Genomic DNA, 21,813 nt, shown 5'->3' on the forward strand with positions numbered 1-21,813 from the left:
TGGGTTGTGTAGAGAGTACATGAATATGCATCCGTGGGCTGTATTCTCGAGTAAGATGCTGCTGTTACTACCGCATGTGTGGCCAGGCAGGGGTAACCTGTGTATTTAGAATTATTGCCTGTGCCAACGACGGGGAGAAGCGGTCACGAGTTGAAAAAAATCTTCTCACTTTATCGTTTTTGTTTCCTTTGTACAAGTGGCGGGAATCGGTTCCCTTGGGTCTATGTGTCCTTTTTTTTTTCGGCCCAAAACTTCTATTTCTATTTTAAACTGGTAGAATCTGGCAGAGCGGTCTGCTAAATATACTGTACAAGTTCAAAAATTCCAACAAACATTCGCGCCATTCTCTCCAGCGATGTGTTGATGTAGGTGGACCAGTCACGATGCAAAGAACAAGAGAAGGTTCAAGAGAGGAGAAAGCATAGCTCACTAAGGGCCCCAAGTACTAGAGTAGTTGTATGTATGCGGGGGACAATGCGACAGTATAACAGATACCAGGATAAACAAGCAACAAAGGAGATAGTCATTAACAAGCGTTAAAAACAGTAGAAACGATACAGGCGCACTCTGACGATGGTCAACAATCCATCGTCAGTTGCCTTTTTTTGTCCAATCTCGTTATCTCACAAATGTAAAAAAGGCAGAAAAGGAGGAACGAAAGAAAGAAAAAAGAACCCATTCTATTGTCTAGCGGGAAGGAAGAGGGTAAGATTGAAACCCAGAATGCAGCCCAGCATACCTTGTAATCAACAACAGTTGGTACCCTTTCCGCTCATACACCTGCGTGCAGTTGATGTCAGAGCACCCCGCCGCTCATCCTGCTTATTCTATTTCATGTTTCAGTAAAGATGTCGGCAACTCGCAACACGCTTTGGCCTTTCTCTCTCGCTCTCCAACTCGGCCTTTTTTTCGCTGGCAGCTCACGGCTGCTTTCATACTAGAACAATGACCGCCGGCGCCAAGCATAACCTGGTCTCAAGACCATTTCAAACCAATATGAACAAACAAAATTCGAATACCCAAATGCAAGAACTCTGTATGCGTAGAGAACAGAAAGACAAGTCGCCAGGGGGAGAAAACGGATAGCCGGGACCAAACCAGGAATAAACAAGACGAGGAGATCCCCGTACTGGAAACACCAACTCGCTTCATCAATGTCTGGAGCGTATCGTTTTACTCTTGGCCAAATCCCATAGTCTCCTCAACAGCAATGGTCAGCTTCTGCTGCAGCGTTTCCATGTCCTTGTATGGGGGCAGATCGATACGGTTGAAACTAAACATTGTTAGCCATCATCTCTACTAAAAGTTCGACGGATCAGAATGAGTAAAACGTACCAGGTATGTGCCTTTGGAAGGTTGACAAGCTCGCCGGCCTTCTCAATGGTAAAGCGACGAGGACCATCACTGCCTTGCAAATCCTTGAAACCATTGACGGGAATTCGCGAGGTACCAGTCGTGAACTGTAGCAGACGTGATTTTTGCTCGCCGTCCCAGGAGCGTACGGTTTTCCAGAAGTTTTGGATAACCTCATCCGACTCGGTGTATCCGCGGTAGTCGGTGTGTTTCTTCCAGTCGTCCACGTCAATCTCTGCAATACCGCCAATGAGCAACTCCAGCTCACGCTCGTCAAAGACGTTGATTAGATCATGAGGGATGAGCTCATGGAACCCTTCCTTGAACGCCTGGAACTGCTCTGCAATGCGCTTCTCAATGCGCCACTTGACCATGAGGTCAACGTACTGCTTTTTATTCTCGTTGGTAACGTCAATGTTACGGCCGTCAGGGATAAGGTCCTCTGTGGTCATGACGCCAAAGCGCTCGTCTTCAGTGGAGAATGTTTGCTCCAGAATGCCGCCCGAGATGTCGTTATCGAGCATCCACTGCAGCGAACGGTGGAAATCGGCGTCGACACCCTCCATGTCGGCCAAGGCGACGGCTTTACCCAGAACCATCTTGTACAGAGCACCAATAAAGAATGCATCAAGGAAGCGTCTGTGGAAAATGGCCAAGCCAACAACTCGGCCGATAAACTTGAAGTAGTTGAGGTGTTCCGGGTTGATGCCGGAGTGGGGGTTGATCTGCAGAGTATAGTTGTCGTGGGCTGAATACTCGAAGAGGCAGTAGAAGGGGTTGAACATTTCGTGTGAAAGCAAGAAAAAGAATTCTCGCGAAACACCACCATAATCAAGACCTTCTTCGCCATCAAACTTAATCATGAGTCGCTTCTTCAGATCAGTAGCCGATTGTCTAGTTATCTCGGCGAAAGAGTCTTCAAAGATGTGGGACCTCCTGACTTTAACATGGCACTGGCCGCTGAGACTGCGCATAGCAGGCTGCGAACGGAAGTAGATGAGCTTGCGTCTGAAGTCTCTCTTATATTGGGGCACGTTCTGGTCGAGAGACGAGGGAAGGCGTGGGTCATCCCAAGTAGTGGTCTTGGTGTTATGGTCGACAAAGTATACTCTGGCTGTGTTGGTGAGTCGCATCTCCCAGCCGCTAGGCAGAGGGCCAAGCTGAGATACTGGCTGCTGTTGAATCTGACCGTTTGCGTTGTTCTGACCGCCGTAGAGTCGAATATATTGTTGGCGACGGGGGTCGACCCAGGTCGTCGTACGGGTATTGTGGTCGACGAAGTATGGGCGGCCCTCGGGAGTCCAGCGCTGCTCCCAGAGAGGTGGCAGCTCGCCACTTCCGGGGCTTGTAGCCCCAGTGTGCATCATGGCAGCGGCATTGCTAGCCGCAGCAGCAGTCGGTGGCGGGGGGCTGCTGCTGGGCGAGCCAGACTGCATGGTGGGCGAGCTGCTACCGGTACGGTCTTCGGGCAGGGTTCTGTTCTGGTGTCGGGTTCGTTCGGCCTGAGTGGTTTCGTTGCGGCTTTCCCCGGTACCGTTGGCAGTAGGGCGGTTCCAGCTCGTGGTTCTAGTGTTGTGGTCGACATAGTATGTTCGTCCAAGGTTATCCTCACGCCGCTCCCACCCAGCAGGAAGGCGACCTTGGGCGTCCTCAAATGGACTCAGTTGGCTGGTCGGTCGAGGTGCCGCCGGACCGCCCTGGGACGGAGCCGGTGTCGGGCCAGCGCTGGCAGGATGAGGAGGGCCGGCGCCGCTCGGAACACCAAGGCCGTTGCCGTTGGTAGAAGACATGGCAGATCCGGGTCGGTTTTCGTTGGCCGGAGCGGACAGGGTAGAAACGTTGGAAGTGCTAGCGTTCGCTGCTGGGCGACTCGATGAGCCCTGTCCGTTGCGGATAGGAGTGCTTAAGTTGCAAGACAGGTTGATGATGAGCTTTCCGTGGACGACGAGGTTATCTGTGGACTTTTTAAGATCTCTCGTAATCATCTGGTCTGTAGTGTCACAGGTTAGCAACTGTGAGTGACGGAGTCGGGGACAAAAACGTACCATCGGCGTCTGGACTGATATCTGGCATTAAATCTCCAACGCGAATGTTTATGACACCAAGAAAGCCCTGATCCTTCTTTTTAAACTTTTTCTGATCAAAAACCTGGACGGCAAGAATGCTGCCTTCGTTGGCTCGGCTGACGGTGTGTTAGCGTGTTGGACAAAGGTGTTACATTTCAAAAAAGAGGCGCAAAGCAGGGCAAGGAGTAAAGTGAAAGACATGTAGAGGGGTGGTAGGGGCAGGGAGGGTCGTGGCGTACAAGTCGAAACTCTCATTCCAATATGGGTTCAGCGTCCTTTTGCTGACGCTGGTCGTCTTTGTCTGTTCACCATTGATGGTAGCAACGGCGAATGGATCCGGGAAGCCTATAGCTGGTCAGCATGTCAAAAGGCTTTGGGACGGGGGCAGACGAGGATAGGGGTGATTCGTACGGAAAACATCACGCTTATAGAGGCCATCGGCGGCAATGACTGTGGAATTGTCAGCAAATGGGTGCGCCCCGTCGATAGGCATGTCTCTCGCGGGCATTTCGAATGCGGAGCAAGGCGGGTGCGGGCGACTAACTGGTGACTCGAACGTTGGGCTTGCTGCAGCGACGAGGCGGCGGTTAGCAAAGATGCATCTCGAGGTTGATCCTGGCGATGCGGATGAAGCAGAGGCGGGAAGGACTCACTTAGGCAAGCCAGACTCGGCTCGGCTCGAACTCATGATTGTCCCGCTGGGCAGCGCACCAGGCACTGCAGAACCAAGCGTAGATGGAGATTGATGATGACAGGAAGCCGCCGGAGCAAGTGTATGGTCGATGATTCAAAGGGCAGAGCAAGAGAAGGCCTCGTTTTTCCGGGGGGCGGCCAACGCAGCAACAAGAAAAAGGCGAATGCGAAGCAGATGACAAGCTGGAGAGAAGTTGAGGCTGTGCAACGCCCGACGGCCAGCAGCGAGTTGGCAGAGCGAGCAAGTCTCTCCCCCGCTTCCAGGCTGGAGGGGGGGCTTGGCCAAGCGCTGGCCGAGAGAGGCAGAGGTACCTTTGCACCTTTGGCAGGCTTTGGCTTGGTGGCGGGGGAGCTTACAGCGGCGCAACAGCGCTAGCTTTTAAGTACCAGCCGGCCCGTAACAGGGCATCCGATAGCGGGCTACAGGGCGTCGACCACCGCTGTAGCTAGGTAGGTACCTTTGGTTTGCTTGCCACGCTGCGGGCAGAGAGAGTTTGAGGCACGTGATGCAGTGGGACTGGACAGGCGCAAGATTGCCTCTAGACAGCGTGACCGTGACAGTTGCCAGCCAGTGCCAGCCAGTGCCAGCCAAGCACCTGCAGCAGCCAACGCTGGGCCACTAGCTGTAGCCATCAAACCACTGAAGCCTCCCTGTAGCAGCCACCGCCGCACCTCCCCTCGGCCACAGACTGCCGGGTCAGCCTGCAAGCTTACAAGCTGATTACAGCAGCCAACCGCCACTGACCTGCTTGACCTTTCAAAGGCCTGTGTGCCTGCGCACCAATTGCACCTGGCAAGCCTTAAAAGTGGGCAGCTTAGTTGTAGCACACCTCCGCTATTGCACTGGTAGTACTGAGCGGCTGCCACGCTAGAAAAACTCCCCGTAGCAAAGAGAGCACAGCGCCCGTCTTCCGCAGCCTCGAAGACGTCAGACTTGCTGTCATGGCTGCACCACGACGACGGGCGCAGCAAACACGCGGACAACTTCCAAAAGCACCACATCAATAAATAATCAACACGAAATTGTCACGTCCAGTTAGACATGGAGCCATTATTCGCTTTTTTTTTTTCCTTCCAAAGCCAATCCGCCACCTGCCACAAACATCTCACTCTCTCTCTCTCGCCCAAACCTTGCCGTTTCTGTAACTACCTAACCAGTGATGAGACACACGCACTGCGGCAGGGCTGCGCCGAGCAAGCCACGGATAGCGAACCCGCGGTTGTGCTTCGCCCCTTCGCGAGCCTGCCTGTTCATGTCCCTCTTGTAACAATTTCAAACCCATCAATAAGCAAAAACAACCCCAAAAAAAAAAATCAGACGGCGCAATGCCCGCGTCCGGTCTCCCGGCACCAACGAGCCACGCCACGCCCCCCAGTCTAGCTTTCCTCGTAATGGGCTTCTTCTCCGAGCTCTCGTCTCTCCAGAATAGTACCCGCTCAACTTTGAACTAGCGAATTCGGCGAGCTTGCGCGGCGATGACGGCGTTGACGTACCTCGCTACTGATAACCACCTACATATGCTCTGCGCTGAGCCTGCAGCGCGTGTCGTTGCGTTGTTGAAGGCGCAGATTCCAAGCCCTCTTCTCACTTTCTTTACCCCTGGCATTCCGTCCCACCGTTCCCAAGCGCAAGATCTGGGCTTAGCTCTTCTTCGTAGAACCGGGATTCACACACACACACACACACACACACGCAATCCTTGTCCAAGTCGACCGTCATGTTCCTATTTTCGGATTCATGGCCACCACACGCTGCTCCCCCTGGGCTGCCTCCAAGCGAACCTGCATGTGCATGCTGCTATTATCGTCTCACGACGCGCCAAGCCACAGTCGCGCGACACAGCGCGAGCGAGCTAGCATGTGTCTGCATGTGCCGGATCAGACTGTACTGTGGCTGATGTCAAAAAGTTGAAACGATTCTGCTTCTCCTTGCCGAAGCCCGTTCACGATAGACTTGTAGCATAAGACGCAGTGCGTACAGCCATCTGCCCAGTCCAACAGGCATGCAGTCGAAAATTACAAAATGAACGCATTACGAGCTATTCTTGATATAAAAAGCCTTAAACTCCAGAAGTAAACCGCCCAATCGACTCTGCCGGTAGAAGCCCTGCAGTCGCCTTCCACAGCTTAGATCCTTGGGCTCTGGGATATCCATATTATTTTTGTCTCGGTATTTCCCTCACTCTTTATTTCCTTTGCCAAGCAAGTCAAAGCCACTTCACTAAAAAATCAGCCGGCGCCATCTCAAAGCTCTGGACAAGGACGCTGACCCTGGCACAACAGGAGCCAAAATCACACGCACCTGTCCTTCTTCCTCAGTTTGTACCGCTTTTCACATGCGGCTGTCCCCTAAATCACTCGGCCAAGGAACCGGGCATGCCATCTCCTTGCTCCTAGTAAGGCGCGTAGCCCCGACCGCGGCCGCGGCCACCACCTCTGTACCCTCCCCGGGGAGGGAAGCCGCCGCCGCGGCCGAACCCTCCTCTGCCGCCGCGGAAGCCGCCGCGGCCGCGACCACGGCCCATGCCGGGAACGTTGGTGCGCTTCGGCGTCACCTTGATGTTGCGGCCCTTGAAGACGCTTTCGTTGAGGACGAGGGCCTGCGCGACGAGGCTGGGTTCCGTGAATTCGACGTAGGCATATCTGCAACCGCGCGATTAGCACAAAGGCATTCTGGGAGAGCGGGGAGCAGAAGCGCGATCTTTGCAACTGCGGAATATGTGATACACTTACCCCTTTGGCTGTCCAGAGAACTTGTCCAGGAGTATCGTCACTCGGTTGATGGAACCGCAGCTCTGGAAATGCGCCTGAATCTCTTCGGGCGACGCGGAGTAGTCGACGTTGCCGACAAAGATGCTGCGCGAGTCCACAGACTCCTTGTCGTCGGCGAGGCCGGCCGACTGCTGCTCCAGGCTGGCTTGCATCTCCCGGAGCTTGTTTGCCTCCTCTTCCATCTCAGCTACGCGACGCTTCATGGCCGAAATTTCTTCCTATCCGAAATGAAACGGGCAGCGTAAGCAATACTGATCTTTTTTTTTTTTTTGTCTCGCTCGTTCCCTTCCCTGGGGCACCATTTATACACCGCAGAGACACCCGTAGCTCACCTCCTCTGTTCCCGCCATCTCGCCGTCTTGTTCGTGCTCAGCGGCCGGGATCGGCTCCTCTGGCTTGGTGGTTGTCTCCGACATGGTTGTTTCGCGAAGGGGGTTCCGTAAGTCGGCGGTAATGAAAAGTATTCCTCTGCTCGAAAAATCAGACCCTATAAGTGGTAAGTATGCGTCCTGAAAGCTGATTGTACCGCCGGCGACTCGCTGTCCTGATTGCGACGCGCGCTTGGCTGGAAAACGTAGTACGGGCGTGAAGCTGGGTGTGGCAAACAAGGCTTCCCCGGCCCGTGGGTTGGCAAGGCAAAGAATAGGAATGACGGGGCAAGTTCTTACTGAAATCCTCTTCTCTCAAACACAACGACAGGCGCTCCTTCGACGTTTCTGACAATGTAGAAAAAAAGGTGATGAGGGATGTAAACCTGAGTCGCAATCACGGCCGCATCGCGAAATAGACAGTGTGGGGAGCCGAAGTTTGGCCGGTCAATAAAGTAGAAGGCGACTACGTGCACTGATCAGTGATTGGCCATGACTGTGGCAAAGTGAATACTTGATCAATCACAGAGTTGAGTACGCCCCTCAGGTTGCAACTGTTTGTTTAAGAGATGTAGTGTTTCTTTTGTGGCATTGCAATGGCGGGCGTTGGGCAGTTCTTTGACTGCCATGTCGGACGCCTGTAAGTAGGTAGCCGGTGGAGTGACGCGCTTGCTTGGACTTGCCCCGTGATACGCTACCCTCAGCTCGAATAGAAAATCCAAAATTAGAAACCGGTACATTCTATGAAACACCTATATCCTCTTTCGTTGTCGTTATTTTATTTTTGCTGTGATTTTTGCTGTGAGATAAAATGTAGCAGCTGCATGGCATTGTCACGGCGTGCGCTCCTCTCTGTGCTAATCGGTACCTAGCTCGTATCTCCACTGTCGCCGTCGCCTTCGCCAAAACAGCCCTTTCTTCGATGCTCATGATTGTATACCTATACGAGATGAGCTGCGGGTACATCACTGAACTTATGAATCAGTGAAGAAAAGCACAATGATGCAGTGTTTGTCTATGCTGCAGTATCAAAGGTCTTAGACAGGTACCCGCATTGAAGCTTTGTGTACTACCGCGTGGCTGCACCTGCGAATGGGTTTTCTTGACTTTTGAACAGAATTACACAAGAAAGGGCAATTCATTTACAAGCGGCCGACCGGAGTATCGCGGTTCCTCATCATACAGTGTTACTGATAAGTTGTTCGCAACCACTGGCAGGCTTCTCCGGGCCGGCTGCTGCGACCTTGGCGGGGCCGGCGTCAGCGTGCTATTTCCAACGGCCGGCGAAGATACTGTAATGAGCCGACTGAAGAGCATTCCAACAGAGGTAAGATAGCTCAGCGGGAAAGCTTCACCGCTACTATTTCCTGCATTCTGCGCCGGCGAAGGAATTACTGCCGTGTACCACTAATGGTGTCTAAGCTCCTCTCGCTTGCATTGTTACTTCCGTCACGTGTAAGTGCCGGGCCGCCCAGAGGCGGGGGACCGCCGCGGCAAGTAGTGCCACCATCGACAAACAGACGCAGAGCACACGCCAAAAAAACTAAACTTTTGTTGCGCGTTTCACATATATACTTGTCGCTGCCTACTGACGATCGCTCGCCCAGTCTGTGTGCTATTCTCTCAGTTTTCTTTCTTCTCCACAGTTCCCCAGGAATCTTAGCACACAAGCAACAAGCTTCCGTTTGCTTGCTTCTTCCCATTGTATCCTCCACACCACACCGCACCCCGCGCACGAGCGCGAAACCTCACCCCGAACAAAAGCACACAAAACTCTCAATGGCCGAACAGCAATCCGCGGCGGCGGCATCAGCCCCTCTGCTCGGCAGCGCGCGGAACCACCCTACCGCAGATGCAGGGACGTATCACGACAGCCGTGATGGCGGCCACACCCACGACAACTACTACGACAACGACGACGGCTACAACATGGAGGATGAGGGCGTCTCGACATGGCGCCGCGCCTGCGCCCGCGCCTTGGCCTCGCGCCGCAAGCACTTTCTCGTCATGGGCGTCGTCGCACTCGACGTCGCGACGCTGCTGGCCAACATCTTTATCCAGCTCATCGCCTGCGAGACGCACCAGGCCGACGAGCCGTGGGTCGTGACGGTGACGACGACGCTCGAGGTGGTGGGCTTGGTATTTAGCACTGCCTTTATGCTTGAACTGCTGGCGTGCATATACGCCTTTGGATGGAGGTACAAACTTCCCGTTGCATTTACCGGAGGGGCTATTTGTTCTCTCTCTCTCTTTGTACAAGGTCCTCACTGACATTGCTCACCCCACCCTCAGATACCTCTCGTCCAGGTTTCACCTTTTCGACTCCGCCATCATCGTCCTCAGCTTCCTGGTTGATATTAGCCTGCGCGGCCCAGCCGAGTCCATTGGCTCCCTGCTCGTCGTCTTGCGTCTGTGGAGGCTCGCCAAAATTTCCGAGGAGGTCGTCCTGGGCGCGACGGAGCGCATGGAGATGCTTGAGCACCACATTGACGACATCGAGGCCGAGAACAAGCATCTCCGCGCCGCGGTAGCCAAGGCCCAAGATCAAAGCCGTGAGACAAGGGCACGGCATTCCTCTGTAAACTGACCATGTCAAGGTCAGCTGTATCGTTTAATATTCAACCCAGCGAATCTGCCGGGAAAGGATAAGGTTCTGTTATTTTATGATGTACGAGTATACGAATCTGTTTTATGGCTTTTGGCCATTTTTCAGGGCAAAATTAAGCACAGTTGACAGTGCATGTTTAACACGTTAAATATCGTTCATTTCTATAAGGTATACCGTCCATGCCCTTGCTCGTAGTGCGCCGTAGAGATCGTCAGCTCCGTCATTTCATCTTCCTTCATTTCGTCGCTTTAAACACAAAATAGAAGAGATCATTTCCATGACGCGAAAACCTCAAATTCCCGGTACCGATGTATATAAAAAAAAACTCCGCTTATATGCCAGATGCTCGGGTATTTCCCTTTCCGGTAGAGTACTCCATGAGCGATGCGTATTCGTGATCTAAAAAAAGGTGTTTGGCGCGAATGTTTGCAAGCCCCCGGCATGTACAGATGCCGCTGTTGTCATTTCTCCAGTCCTTTACAGACTATATGTTCAATAGATGTACTTGAATCGGACGTGTTTGTTGGTGCTGTTGGTGTTGTTGCTGCTGGTTGTGTTTTCAGCCACTTTCAAGCGTGTCGACCGCGTTTACCGCCGGGGTTCATCGGATCCTTGCCGCCAAAGCACCCGCCGAAAAAGTCGTCAAAGTTGATGCGGCGCTTTGAGCCAGCCCCTCGTCCCAGGTGTCCGGATGCGCGCAAAGGACGGCCCGTTGCTGGTCCGTTGAGTCGGGCCTTGGTCGCTCGTGGTGGAAACGCGGGTGTATCGTGAGATCGAGAGTCGGATAGATCGAGCGTGGCAATGTTGGGGTACGGATGTGCGGACTGAAACGTGAAGCTATCCTGCGAAGGGACGACAAAGTGTGTTGGTTCGTCGTTTCGCGGCTGGCTGGTCGGCGCGGGTGAATCGGATTTGATCTGCGTGGCTATTTGCTGGGGTTCGGTGCTCGTCCGCGTCATCTCGGGCGAGGCCGTTCGCTCCGCTGCCTTTTCCGTCTCGTCCTCGCTTTCGGTGCTCGGCAGTGTGCTGTCGCGGCCGTCAAGCCTCTCGGTGGCCCATCGTCGTACCCCCCACCCTTCGCCGTCGCAGAGCCCCATGTTCTCCTTGTCAAGGAAGCTTAGCAAGTCCTCAAGGCAGTCTTGGTAGCCGTCTGAGCGGGCCCTGGTCTCGGCGAGCGCGGATGTCTTGTATAGCTTGGTGACAGAGAGCGCAGCAGCCTTGAAAACGTCGAGGAGCTGCTCGGGAGTCTCGATCCCCGTGGCCTGCTTGCTGCTGCCAGCCGTCCTGGAGGAGTCCATGTTTGCGTCCGTTTTCGTTTTCGGTTTGTTTAGCTGCAGCGTTTCACAGCGCGTGCTACGTATAGGTAATTCCACGACAGCGATACGCGAGCCTGTGGAATGTTGGTGTGGTCGTGCAAAGCAAGAGCCTGATGCCCCGCCTGATGCCTGGTCGGCACTGAATCCGGAAATTCGAGCAAAAAATACGGCGAAATATCAAGAGACGCCGGTGCAAGTTTGGGCGCGGAGTACTAGCCCCTACAGCGAGTGAGAAGCCTGTACGTGTCGGTGTTTCGGTGATCTTGGCCGAGGGTCAATGTTACGGGTGACTTTCTTACGGCCCAGGCTACGTCGAGGAAAAGTCGCAGCGGCCTGGGGTGGAGGCGTTCGCCTGACCGTCACACGTGACGGCTGCCGTGTGTGGTCCGTGCAAGAGCCGCAAAGAGGGTTTTTGACTGGAAATAGATACTTTAGAGGCAAGTTAGAGTTTCGAGGTAGAGAGACTCATCCAGCAAGCCATTCAACGGCTCAACATTCACTCTTCGCCCAGCCAGTTGGGTAGAATAGAAAAATTGAGTTTATGTGTAGGGTAAGGGGATAACGGGCTTGGTGGGGTGCCTGTTGGAGAGGGACAGCTGAGGTAATAGAGGTGTCCAAAGAACAAAGCGCCGGCATGGATAACGGCGTGCGGACACGTTAGAGACAAGAAATTCACTAAAGAAAAGGAACAACTTGGATCTGGAAATATCCTTAGGCAAAAAATAATACTGTTTGTACTGCTGTTTTGCCGTATCGAGACTTGTAAGCCATGCAGTGCCATGGTAGACGCGCTGTGGATACAGGGCAAAGGGCTCTCAGACGCAAATCTGGTGGTATCGGACTTTTTTTTATCCATGTCTTGCTAGGCGGCACTTATTTACGTTACTGCCAGCTGGTATCCGTAGGTGCGTGGTGCTTGGGCAGACCCAGTAAGGTAGGTACGTACCTTTTTGGCAGGCATGCTTCCTCTCCACTGTCCTGCCTGTCTGTCCGCCCGCCCAGCCCGGCGCGCGCTAGACCCAGACTGCGCCGGCTCTTGGGATGTGCAACTCGAGATCCCACTTAGACTCCTGGCAAAAACTACCTTTGCCACGGGATACCACAGCTTATTGCAATTCCACGCAACTATCCCTTGCGACATCGCGTTTCCATCACCTCTCTCCATCCATATTGAATCTACTCTATTTCACCCCCGATACAGCTGGTCGAGGTGTCTTATTGGACGCGTCCAGAGACGCCCTGTCGCGTATAGAGGTCTGCCCGAAAATCGCTTGCCATCATGGCGCCGATGCTCCAAGGTGACGCCGTCGACACCGACGCGTCAATGTCGGATGCGCCCGCTCATCGCAATGCCGAGCGAATGGTTCGTTCTACCAATTCATGCAGAAAACGTGTTTTCCCGCCGCTGACAGCTCCGCAGGATGTCGACGAGACGCCCGACTACACTGATTCCGATACCAACCCCAACACCACAGCTAGCAGCGTAGCTGGCGAGCCCGTCGGCGATGGTAGGAAGCGCAGATCGGAGGCTACAGCTCTGCGCCGTAGCATCTTTGGCAAGAAGCATGATCGCCTGGGCGAGTCAAAAGTAGGCAGCGATAGCGTTTGCGACCAACTTCGCATTCACCTCATCATAGACATGCCATTGATTCTAACTCTCAATGCAGGAAGATGACACCATCAGACGCTTCAGATACCTTCTAGGCCTTACCGATCTCTTTCGCCATTTTATCGAGACGAACCCCAACCCCAAGATTCGCGAAATCATGGCAGAAATCGACCGACAAAACGAGGAAGCTATCCGCGGAAAGAAGTCTGGCCCCAGACAAGGTGGCGCTACCAGCGAGAGAAGACGCCGTACGGAAGCTGAAGAAGATGCCGAGCTCCTCAAGGATGAGAAGCATGGAGGCTCTGCTGAGACCGTCTTTCGCGACTCCCCTGGCTTTATCCAGGGCCAGATGCGCGACTACCAGGTTGCTGGCCTGAACTGGCTCATCTCATTGCACGAGAACGGTATCTCTGGTATTCTGGCTGACGAAATGGGTCTTGGCAAGACACTGCAAACAATCTCTTTCCTGGGCTATCTTCGTCACATTGTCGACATTACTGGCCCGCACCTGGTCATTGTGCCCAAGTCTACCCTCGACAATTGGAAGCGAGAATTCTCCCGGTGGACACCCGAGGTCAATGTCCTTGTTCTACAGGGTGCCAAAGAAGAGCGCCACGAGCTCATCAACGACCGCCTAGTCGACGAGAAGTTTGACGTCTGTATTACGAGTTACGAAATGGTGCTGCGCGAAAAATCCCATCTCAAAAAGTTTGCATGGGAGTACATCATAATCGACGAGGTGAGCCAAGAACAGAGGGAGATGATTCCGCTGCAATGCTAACAATCGTCACAGGCCCATCGTATCAAAAACGAAGAATCCTCCCTATCACAAGTTATTCGACTATTTTCCTCGCGAAACCGACTCCTCATTACTGGTACACCCCTGCAGAACAACTTGCATGAACTGTGGGCGCTGCTCAACTTCCTTCTGCCCGACGTCTTTGGTGACTCTGAAGCCTTTGACCAATGGTTCTCCGGTGAGGACCGTGACCAAGACACCGTCGTCCAACAGCTGCATCGCGTCCTTCGGCCGTTCCTGCTCCGACGTGTCAAGAGTGATGTCGAGAAGAGTCTCCTTCCGAAGAAGGAAGTCAACCTCTACCTTGGCATGTCTGATATGCAGATCAAGTGGTACCAAAAGATTCTCGAGAAGGATATCGACGCCGTCAATGGCGCCGGTGGCAAACGTGAATCCAAGACGAGGTTGCTCAACATTGTTATGCAGCTGCGAAAGTGCTGCAACCATCCGTATCTCTTTGAAGGTGCCGAGCCCGGTCCTCCTTACACCACCGACGAGCACTTGGTCTATAACGCCGGGAAAATGAAAGTTTTAGACAGACTTCTGAAGCGTCTTCAGGGCGAGGGCAGCAGAGTTCTCATCTTTTCTCAGATGAGCAGATTGCTGGATATCCTCGAAGACTACTGTGTATTCAGAGATTACAAATACTGCCGTATCGACGGTAGTACTGCCCACGAAGACCGTATTGCTGCCATTGACGAGTACAACAAGCCCGGCTCCGAAAAATTCGTTTTCCTGCTCACTACGAGAGCCGGTGGCCTTGGTATCAACCTCACGAGCGCCGATATCGTCATTCTGTACGATAGTGATTGGAACCCTCAAGCTGATCTGCAAGCTATGGATCGTGCGCATCGTATTGGTCAGACAAAGCAGGTGGTCGTTTATCGATTCGTAACAGACAACGCCATCGAAGAAAAGGTTTTGGAACGAGCAGCACAGAAACTTCGCCTCGATCAGCTCGTCATTCAGCAAGGTCGTGCACAGCAGGGTGCCAAGGCTGCAGCCAACAAGGATGAGCTGTTGTCCATGATTCAGCATGGTGCAGAGACAGTCTTCCAAGCCAAGGGCTCAAACACTGGCAGTACCGACGATCTTAACGACGATGACATTGATGCTATTCTTAACCAGGGCGCGTCCCGTACTAAACAACTCAATGCCAAGTACGAGAAGCTTGGTCTCGACGATCTGCAGAAGTTCTCTTCAGAGTCGGCTTACGAATGGAATGGTGAGAACTTTGCGAACACGAAGAAGGACATTGGCATGACATGGATCAACCCAGCAAAACGAGAGAGAAAGGAGCAGTCGTACTCTATGGACAAATATTTCCGACAGGCCATGTATCCCAATCCCAAGAATGATGGTAAACCCAAGGCTCCCAGAGCGCCTAAACAGATTCCGGTCCACGATTACCAGTTCTACCCTGCCAGGCTTCAAGAGCTTCAGGAGCGCGAAACGGCCTATTATAGAAAAGAAATCGGCTACAAGGTCGTGCTGCCCGATGGCGAGGAAGAGACACTTTCCGATCGCGAGGCTGAGCGCGCATTAGATCAGCAAGAAATTGACAATGCCACACCTCTGACCGAGGAAGAACGCGAGGAGAAAGAAGAGCTATCAACGCAAGGCTTTGGAAACTGGAGCAAGCGAGACTTTCAGCAGTTTATCAACGGCTCCGGCAAGTTTGGTCGCAATGACTACCATGGCATCGCCACAGAAATCGGCAGCAAGACAGCCCCGGAAATTAAGGAATACGCCAAGGTGTTTTGGCAGCGATACACGGAAATTGCCGACTACAGCAAGCACATCAAAGTCATTGAGGACGGTGAGGAGCGCACGCGCCGTATCGAGCAGCAGCGCAAGCTCCTGCGGAAGAAGATGCAGCAGTATCGCGTACCGCTGCAGCAGCTCAAGATCAACTACTCGGTGTCGACGACCAACAAGAAGGTGTACACAGAGGAGGAGGACCGCTTCCTGCTGGTGCTGCTGGATAAGTACGGCATCGACTCGGACGGCCTGTACGAGAAGATGCGCGACGACATTCGCGAGTCGCCGCTGTTTCGCTTTGACTGGTTCTTCCTCAGCCGCACACCCGTGGAGCTGTCGCGTCGCTGCACGACGCTGATTACGACGATTGTCAAGGAGTTTGAGGACGCCCCCGGGGGGCGCAACGGTGCCAACAGCAAGGCCAAGCGCGAGCCGGAGGACGAGAATGACGAGGATAGCGTGCTGGGCATGCCTGCGAAGAAGAAGTCCAAGAATGGCGTCAAGGTATGCATTGCTCTCCTCTTTGGCCCCATGGGAAGAAACTAGAAACTAATACCCGAGGTAGAACAAGGCACTCGATAATGTCAAGTCCAAGTCTGGCAAGGGCAGCAAGGGCAGCTCTGCCGCGCCATCTCGCGCATCCAGCGTAGCGTCTACCAATTCCAACGCTGGCAAGAAGAAGAAGTCGAAGAAATAAAGGAAAAAAAAAGCCACGTACCTAGTTGAATTTTGTTGTTGCTGTTTCCGGTAAAGGGGCGGGTATTAAAATTCTTGTTTTTGGGTTGTGTTTGTTTTATTTTGTTGTATCTTCGTAGGCCGTCAATTTACCATTTTGTTGACACTGCAAACGTGGACTGATGTTCATGAGAATTGGAGATTTTTTGGCGGAATTGGAGAAGACAGAGAAAGGGAGAGCCCATGATTGGTTTTTGTTGGCCTAATTTTTCTCATTTTTTCAAGAAGGTTGTTGTCTTGTCTTAGTGCGAGGATGGCTCAGAAATGGACGGAGTTTTGATACGCACGACATTTTTTGATAGTCTATAATTGGCGTCACTCAGAATGTCATCCTGCTTGCCGTCCGACGAGTCCGCTAATAAATATACTGCGAAGTAGCCGTGCTTTGTACTGTCTTGTATCTTTGTTGGTTCAACACACTTGCTGTTCTCATGAACTTCTCTGGCTGGTCCGTCCGGGTCGCTGGAGTGGCTGATGCAGTTGTCACGGAAACATATACAGCATGTATTTAACAAGTTTTTTTATTTCTTCATGTCGTTGGATATACGTCACATCCGTATCCCTGGCGGCATGCCGGGCCGCTTCGCTTCATCATGACAAGCCTTGTCATCATGTCTCTAACTCGCCGCGTTAAGAGCGAGCACGGGGGAAGAGATCGCCCCTAGTTTGAGTTTTAAGTCCTTTTCTCTCTCGTCCCATCACATCCCCGAATCCCTTCCCTCTATTTCAAGAAAAAGGCAACGGCGACAAGAAGCAATAGAAATAAAACCACAAGTATAAAATCACATTACCCTTTGCCCGTTTTGAAATGTCGCCTGAAATAAAAAACACAAAAGACCTTCATAATTCACAAACGCCATAACGATATGCAAGCCGACAGGGCTTTAAAGAAAACAAGGCTCTTTAAAGGTCGTCTCGGATGGATCTTCCTGCGCGTTTTTTTGTTGTCCTTCTTTCGGGCCCCTTTTGTACTCTCGCATTTTCTCATCACTCCAAAGAACGTGTCGTAGATAGTTCAAATGACGAATGCCATCGAGAGCATACAGAAACACACAAAGCTTGGCTCAAATAACCCGAGACAGGTGGATAGAAAAAGCGAAACAGAGGACACGGCCCCTTTTTCGTTTCCAAGATCACCTCCCTGATGTGTCGCTTACTGCTGCAGTCTGTTGGCGCGTTCTCTCTCGACCTCGTAGGAGAAGTCAAAGTAGCCCTTGTCAAAGTGGTGGATGCGGACGTAGCCGTCCTCGGCACCGCTGGCGTAGCTCCGGCCGGTAGGGTCGGCGGCGACGGTGTTGAGGGGGCCGAAGTGGCCGCGGACACGGCCGACCTCGTCCTCAAAGATCTTGTGGTAGAAGCGGGCTTCGAACTTGCCCTGGCGGGCCGAGGTGGTGGTGACATCCATGGCGGCCTGGCCACCGCCGAGAATGACAAAGTCCTTCTTGCGGGTGATGGTGGCGCTGTTGATGGGGGTATCGGCGGGGTAGTTCTTCAGGACTTCAAGGTCGCGAGCCGAGATGAGCTAAAGATGAGATGGTTAGTTCACGTGTGTATTTCTTGCGCAGGGCTAAAGAAAAAGCCAAAAGGTTGTTTTTCGTCGCCGCTTACCTTGGCAGACTTGTCCTTGCCGGCGGTGATAAAGTACGAGCGGTCGGCGGCCCACTGCATGTCGGCAATGGGCTGGTTGAGCTCGTGGATGGGGTAGTTGACGAGGAGGTCGCCCGACTTGGCGTCGTACTGGGAGACGCTGCCGTCCTCGTGGCAGGCGATGATGTACTTTGTGAGGGCGCTCCAGCCGGCGACGGTGGCCTTGCTCTCGTCGCAGACAATGGTGAGGGAGCGCTCGTCGGTCTGCTCGGCGTCGACATCGGGGTTGATGTCAAAGGTGATGATGTTGGAGAGGTAGCCCATGCGCTTCTCGGTGACGCCCAGCAGCTTGGTGCCGTCCTCGTTGAACTCGACGCGCTTGACGGCCGTGGGGAACTCCCAGACCTTGAGGCACTTGCCCGTCTTGACGTTCCACAGGCGGATGGTGTTGTCGGCCGAGCCCGAGGCAATCATGGACGAGGTGGGGTCGACGTCGACGGTCCAGATGGCGCCGACGTGGCCGTTGTATGTGCCCAGACGCTCGCCGTTGTGCGCGAACCAGGCGCAAATGGCCTGGTCCTTGGAGACGGAGAAGAGGAGATCGCCGTCGAGGTTATACCTGGAGACAGGGTTAGCGCGCTCTGCTGAGCTAGTAAAGGACGAGGAGAAGTGTGAAACGGTAAGGTGGCAGCTGGAAGTAATTGGAAGAAATTTAACAATTTCGACCGTAGGCACGCCAAAAGCTGTTCGAGTTCCCGTCGCCCCTCACTTGGCGGGACGTACTTGATCTGGGTGAGCGCACGCTCGTGGCCCGAGAGGAGAATAGGTCTCATGATGGCGTCGGTATGTGTTGGGTCCCGTAGATTAAGGTAGGTTTCCCCTTTGATGTCGTCGAGAGTCTGGCTGGCGCGAGGTTTTTCGAGGAGGGGCCAGAGGAGGGGCGGGCGTGTTATATTCAAAGGATGGACCACGGCCTCTCTTCTCTCTGGGATTAGGCTGGGTGTTTGAAATTTTGGCGATTGTGCGTTTTGGTGGGGCGCGTCTCGTGGCGGGGCTTTCTTTTGGCGGGCTGAATTGACACGCGGTTTGCATCCCAAAACGGTATGGCTTGGCGTGTCTGACTCATCGGGTCCTGCACCAGGGACGTGTGTTACTCACCTGAGTCACTGTTGCTGGCACTTTAAATTGACCAAGAAATGCCCTTGTGGAATTTTATTGCTTGATGCATGCACACGAGACTCTACATGACTCCGAAGGATCAAGGGAGTCACTGTTCTACCGTACAGGAAGTAAGAGCTGTCACAGACAGGCAAACGTCTGGAATCCACACAGGGTGACTGCCTAATACGGAAGACAGCTTCAAGTTGTGCTGCACGGTGAAAGAAATAAACCCCTAATTTCTAAAAGCTAGAGAAAGCTGACAAGTGACGCATGATTGACTCCTGACCTTCTTCTTTGCCCAAGTAGGCGGTGTGGGTGTACGCTGACGAGTTACAAAGGCAGACATATCTCACCCAGCTCGATTGCTGGAAGTCGCTCGACGCTTGTTGCTTCGTTCAACTTCCTATGTCCTCACTTTCGCGGTACTAGGGCCTACTTGTAAAAGGAAGCAATGTGTCTATCTCTATTGGCCTTTTTTCTCGTGAGTTTCCCGTGCCATTTCGCAATTGACGCACTACGAGCATCATGCCGACAGTAAATTGCTGCTCGGTATAGAAACATTGTTACAGGCTTGAACAACGGTAACCGACTTGTTTTACAGTCTAAGTCTATGCAGAATATCATACAGATTCAAAGATTCCATAGAACCGTGAAGCCTTTAGAGCCTGGCCGCGATCATGCGCGACACAACCGATGGACTGCCAGAGACGGCTGACTGGGCCCCAGGCACCGGCCAGCCAATTTCCTTGGCCACGTCCGGCCAGCTAATGTTACTCCAGGGCTTGTAGTCAACCTCGCAAACGGTTCCTGGCGCAGGCATGGTGCCGTTGACCCAGTAGTCAGAATACTTTTGAACAGTGCACTTGGACGGGAGTCCGAGGGAGGCATGCTAAGAGGAAACATGTTAGAAAATAAAACGAAAGGCAACGAATGGAGGTTTTCGCTTACTCCGTAGCCATTGACTTCCAAAACTATGCTACCCCCAAAGCCAGAACTGACGTTGCGCGCCGAAACAATTGGGGTGTGGCCATCGTAAGAATTGCCAACAAGCAGCACGGGCTTTCGTGGAGCGACCTGGAAGTTTCCCTTGTAGCGCTCCTTGGCATCAATCTGCCACTGGGCGCAGATCATGGCGACGGGTGCCTCAGTAGGACCCATGAGGCGGCTGATGTTGCCGAGGCGCTGCTGAACGGGCATGTACTCCTGCAGCGACGAGAGGCGGTTCACGCGGTCGGAGCAGTGGATGCCGGCGAGCGACTGGATGATCCGCTGAGCTGCGCGGGCCGTCGTATCGTCGGTGATTTGAAGCTGGGCCGTCCAATCGGCCAAGAACTCCATGTCGTAGTCCTTCTTCGGGCCCATGAGCATGTCGACGCCAGCGGTGAAGTTGGGCCACGAGTAAGGACTATACAGAGCATTACTGGCGATCTGATTGAGAGCGTAGTGATCCAAAACGGCGGTGCCAGCCGGAAGAGGGTTGTAGCGAAGGCTCTCGTAGAGCGACCAGTACGATTTCTCGAGCTCGGCGGACGAATTGCCGCGCCGCGACAAGGCGCACTGGTCGGCATTCTTGGCGCAGTACTGAAAGATGGCGGAGAAGACCTGGTCAGATTGGGCCCATTCCTCAAAATCGCTAGATTGAATGTCAGCCGCTATGGCTTTTTTAAAGACCATTTTCAAGAATGCATCGCGGTCTTACTTACGCATCAGCGTGGTAGTACTCGTGGGGATTCTGAACACCGTCTAGAATGACACCTTCGATCTTTTCGGGGAACATGGAAACGAGAGTGGCTCCTAGAGTAGTGCCGTACGAAAATCCTGTACGAGGTGAATAATCAGCATCACAGGCCTGAAAGTGGGCAACGAAAGCATACCCCAAAAGCGGACCTTGTCCTTTTCACCAAGTGCTGTGGCGATGGATACCACGTCGCGTGCAGCGAACGCTGTACCGATAAGCGAGCCAGTTTTGTTTTGCGCTTGGGCACATGCCTGGCCGATGTTGGCGGCCGCCGCCCAAAGGTGGCCGATGGCCTCACGATCCTCTGGATGAGGGGCCAGAGAGAGGTTGTCCACGAACCGCTGCTGCTCAAAACCAGAGGTGAAACATGTAAACGGGAGCGTGGTGGTAGTTCCACTGCTCAGAATTCTTGATTAGCGAGAGATGTTCTGCTGCCGTTTTGCTAATTGAAAACCTACCGAGGATCAAAAGAGACAAGATCATAGCGCCCGCCAGACAACCTTTGTTTCACCACAATTTAGCATCATGCATCTCACAGAGCCTAATACATCGTCCTTACATGTTGAGAACAAAGCTGCTTTGCGCAGTCGTAGAAACAGCTTCCTCGCCAGGCCCACCGTAGTTGAGCAGGATGCTGCCCAAAGATGGCTGCTTGGTGGCCGGAACACGGATCAAGTTGAGCAGGGTCGTCTCGTTGCACTTTTTGTCGGTATAGTCAAGAGGCACGCCATACTGCGCACACTCTACTGGCAGCCCAGACTGGCCAGATACTGTTGAAGGGCACTTCGTCCATTTAATAGACGAGTTGGTAAAGTTGGCGCTGCTATTGGTGGCAGAGGTGGTGGGTGCCGCTTGGGCGAACGCAGCAAGCCCAAGTATAGAGAGGGACGTCTTGAATGACACCATCATCAAAGTATGAAAAAGGAAGCGCTTAGAAAGATAAGTAGTGTACTGCCAAAGTAAATGCTGGCGATGCTGCCCAGAAAAATCGTCGAAATCGGCGGGACGGATCGAGCTTATATAGAGCTTCACGTGAAGTCAGCCACCACACAGTGCATCAGCTATGAGAAGATCATCAACATTGATCTCTTTGTTGACGTGGGCTCTATACCGGGGTATCATTGGGCCCTTACTCAAACGGGTGCGATGCGGCGTTAGCACCAACAACGATACACAGGCGCAGGGCAAAGCAGACGTGGACCATGCTGCGTAACTGAGGCCCATGCGGCCCTGCTCATGAGGCGACC

General features: G+C 53.2%; 7 protein-coding genes across 8 annotated transcripts; 2 read left to right on the forward strand and 5 right to left on the reverse strand.

The window, feature by feature from the left end:
• Window positions 1–1,173: 1,173 nt before the first annotated feature.
• Window positions 1,174–4,107, reverse strand: LMH87_011768 (uncharacterized protein; the record flags this gene model as incomplete). The annotated part of the gene is made up of 7 exons (XM_056200965.1): window positions 1,174–1,273; window positions 1,336–3,343; window positions 3,399–3,535; window positions 3,659–3,764; window positions 3,831–3,869; window positions 3,964–3,986; window positions 4,073–4,107. The coding sequence occupies 7 exons, from the start codon at window positions 4,105–4,107 to the stop codon at window positions 1,174–1,176; spliced, it is 2,448 nt and encodes an 815-aa protein (XP_056052764.1).
• A 2,398-nt stretch (window positions 4,108–6,505) lies between these two features.
• On the reverse strand, window positions 6,506–8,182 carry LMH87_011769 (uncharacterized protein; the record flags this gene model as incomplete). Its single annotated transcript, XM_056200967.1, has 5 exons — window positions 6,506–6,755; window positions 6,846–7,102; window positions 7,217–7,371; window positions 7,553–7,638; window positions 8,121–8,182. 5 exons carry the CDS (start codon window positions 8,180–8,182, stop codon window positions 6,506–6,508), a joined length of 810 nt encoding a protein of 269 aa, XP_056052765.1.
• An 849-nt stretch (window positions 8,183–9,031) lies between these two features.
• Window positions 9,032–9,839, forward strand: LMH87_011770 (uncharacterized protein; the record flags this gene model as incomplete). Its single annotated transcript, XM_056200968.1, has 2 exons — window positions 9,032–9,450; window positions 9,545–9,839. 2 exons carry the CDS (start codon window positions 9,032–9,034, stop codon window positions 9,837–9,839), a joined length of 714 nt encoding a protein of 237 aa, XP_056052766.1.
• A 590-nt stretch (window positions 9,840–10,429) lies between these two features.
• Window positions 10,430–11,158, reverse strand: LMH87_011771 (uncharacterized protein; the record flags this gene model as incomplete). Its single annotated transcript, XM_056200969.1, has 1 exon — window positions 10,430–11,158. One exon carries the CDS (start codon window positions 11,156–11,158, stop codon window positions 10,430–10,432), a length of 729 nt encoding a protein of 242 aa, XP_056052767.1.
• Window positions 11,159–12,455: 1,297 nt separating this feature from the next.
• On the forward strand, window positions 12,456–16,042 carry LMH87_011772 (uncharacterized protein; the record flags this gene model as incomplete). Its single annotated transcript, XM_056200970.1, has 6 exons — window positions 12,456–12,539; window positions 12,597–12,764; window positions 12,844–13,524; window positions 13,579–14,809; window positions 14,864–15,849; window positions 15,911–16,042. 6 exons carry the CDS (start codon window positions 12,456–12,458, stop codon window positions 16,040–16,042), a joined length of 3,282 nt encoding a protein of 1,093 aa, XP_056052768.1.
• Window positions 16,043–17,233: 1,191 nt separating this feature from the next.
• On the reverse strand, window positions 17,234–18,500 carry LMH87_011773 (uncharacterized protein; the record flags this gene model as incomplete). Of its 2 annotated transcripts, none has more annotated exons than XM_056200971.1 (3): window positions 17,234–17,602; window positions 17,689–18,286; window positions 18,451–18,500. In XM_056200971.1, 3 exons carry the CDS (start codon window positions 18,498–18,500, stop codon window positions 17,234–17,236), a joined length of 1,017 nt encoding a protein of 338 aa, XP_056052769.1. The 2 variants fall into 2 exon arrangements, with proteins under 2 accessions (XP_056052769.1, XP_056052770.1); XM_056200972.1 differs by having other exon boundaries at window positions 18,346–18,500.
• Window positions 18,501–19,486: 986 nt separating this feature from the next.
• On the reverse strand, window positions 19,487–21,475 carry LMH87_011774 (uncharacterized protein; the record flags this gene model as incomplete). The annotated part of the gene is made up of 6 exons (XM_056200973.1): window positions 19,487–19,717; window positions 19,777–20,461; window positions 20,532–20,646; window positions 20,703–20,962; window positions 21,025–21,066; window positions 21,126–21,475. 6 exons carry the CDS (start codon window positions 21,473–21,475, stop codon window positions 19,487–19,489), a joined length of 1,683 nt encoding a protein of 560 aa, XP_056052771.1.
• Between the last annotated feature and the right edge of the window lie 338 nt (window positions 21,476–21,813).

This window comes from Akanthomyces muscarius, chromosome 4 (genome assembly GCF_028009165.1).
Source record: "Akanthomyces muscarius strain Ve6 chromosome 4, whole genome shotgun sequence".
Classification (NCBI taxonomy): domain Eukaryota; kingdom Fungi; phylum Ascomycota; class Sordariomycetes; order Hypocreales; family Cordycipitaceae; genus Akanthomyces; species Akanthomyces muscarius.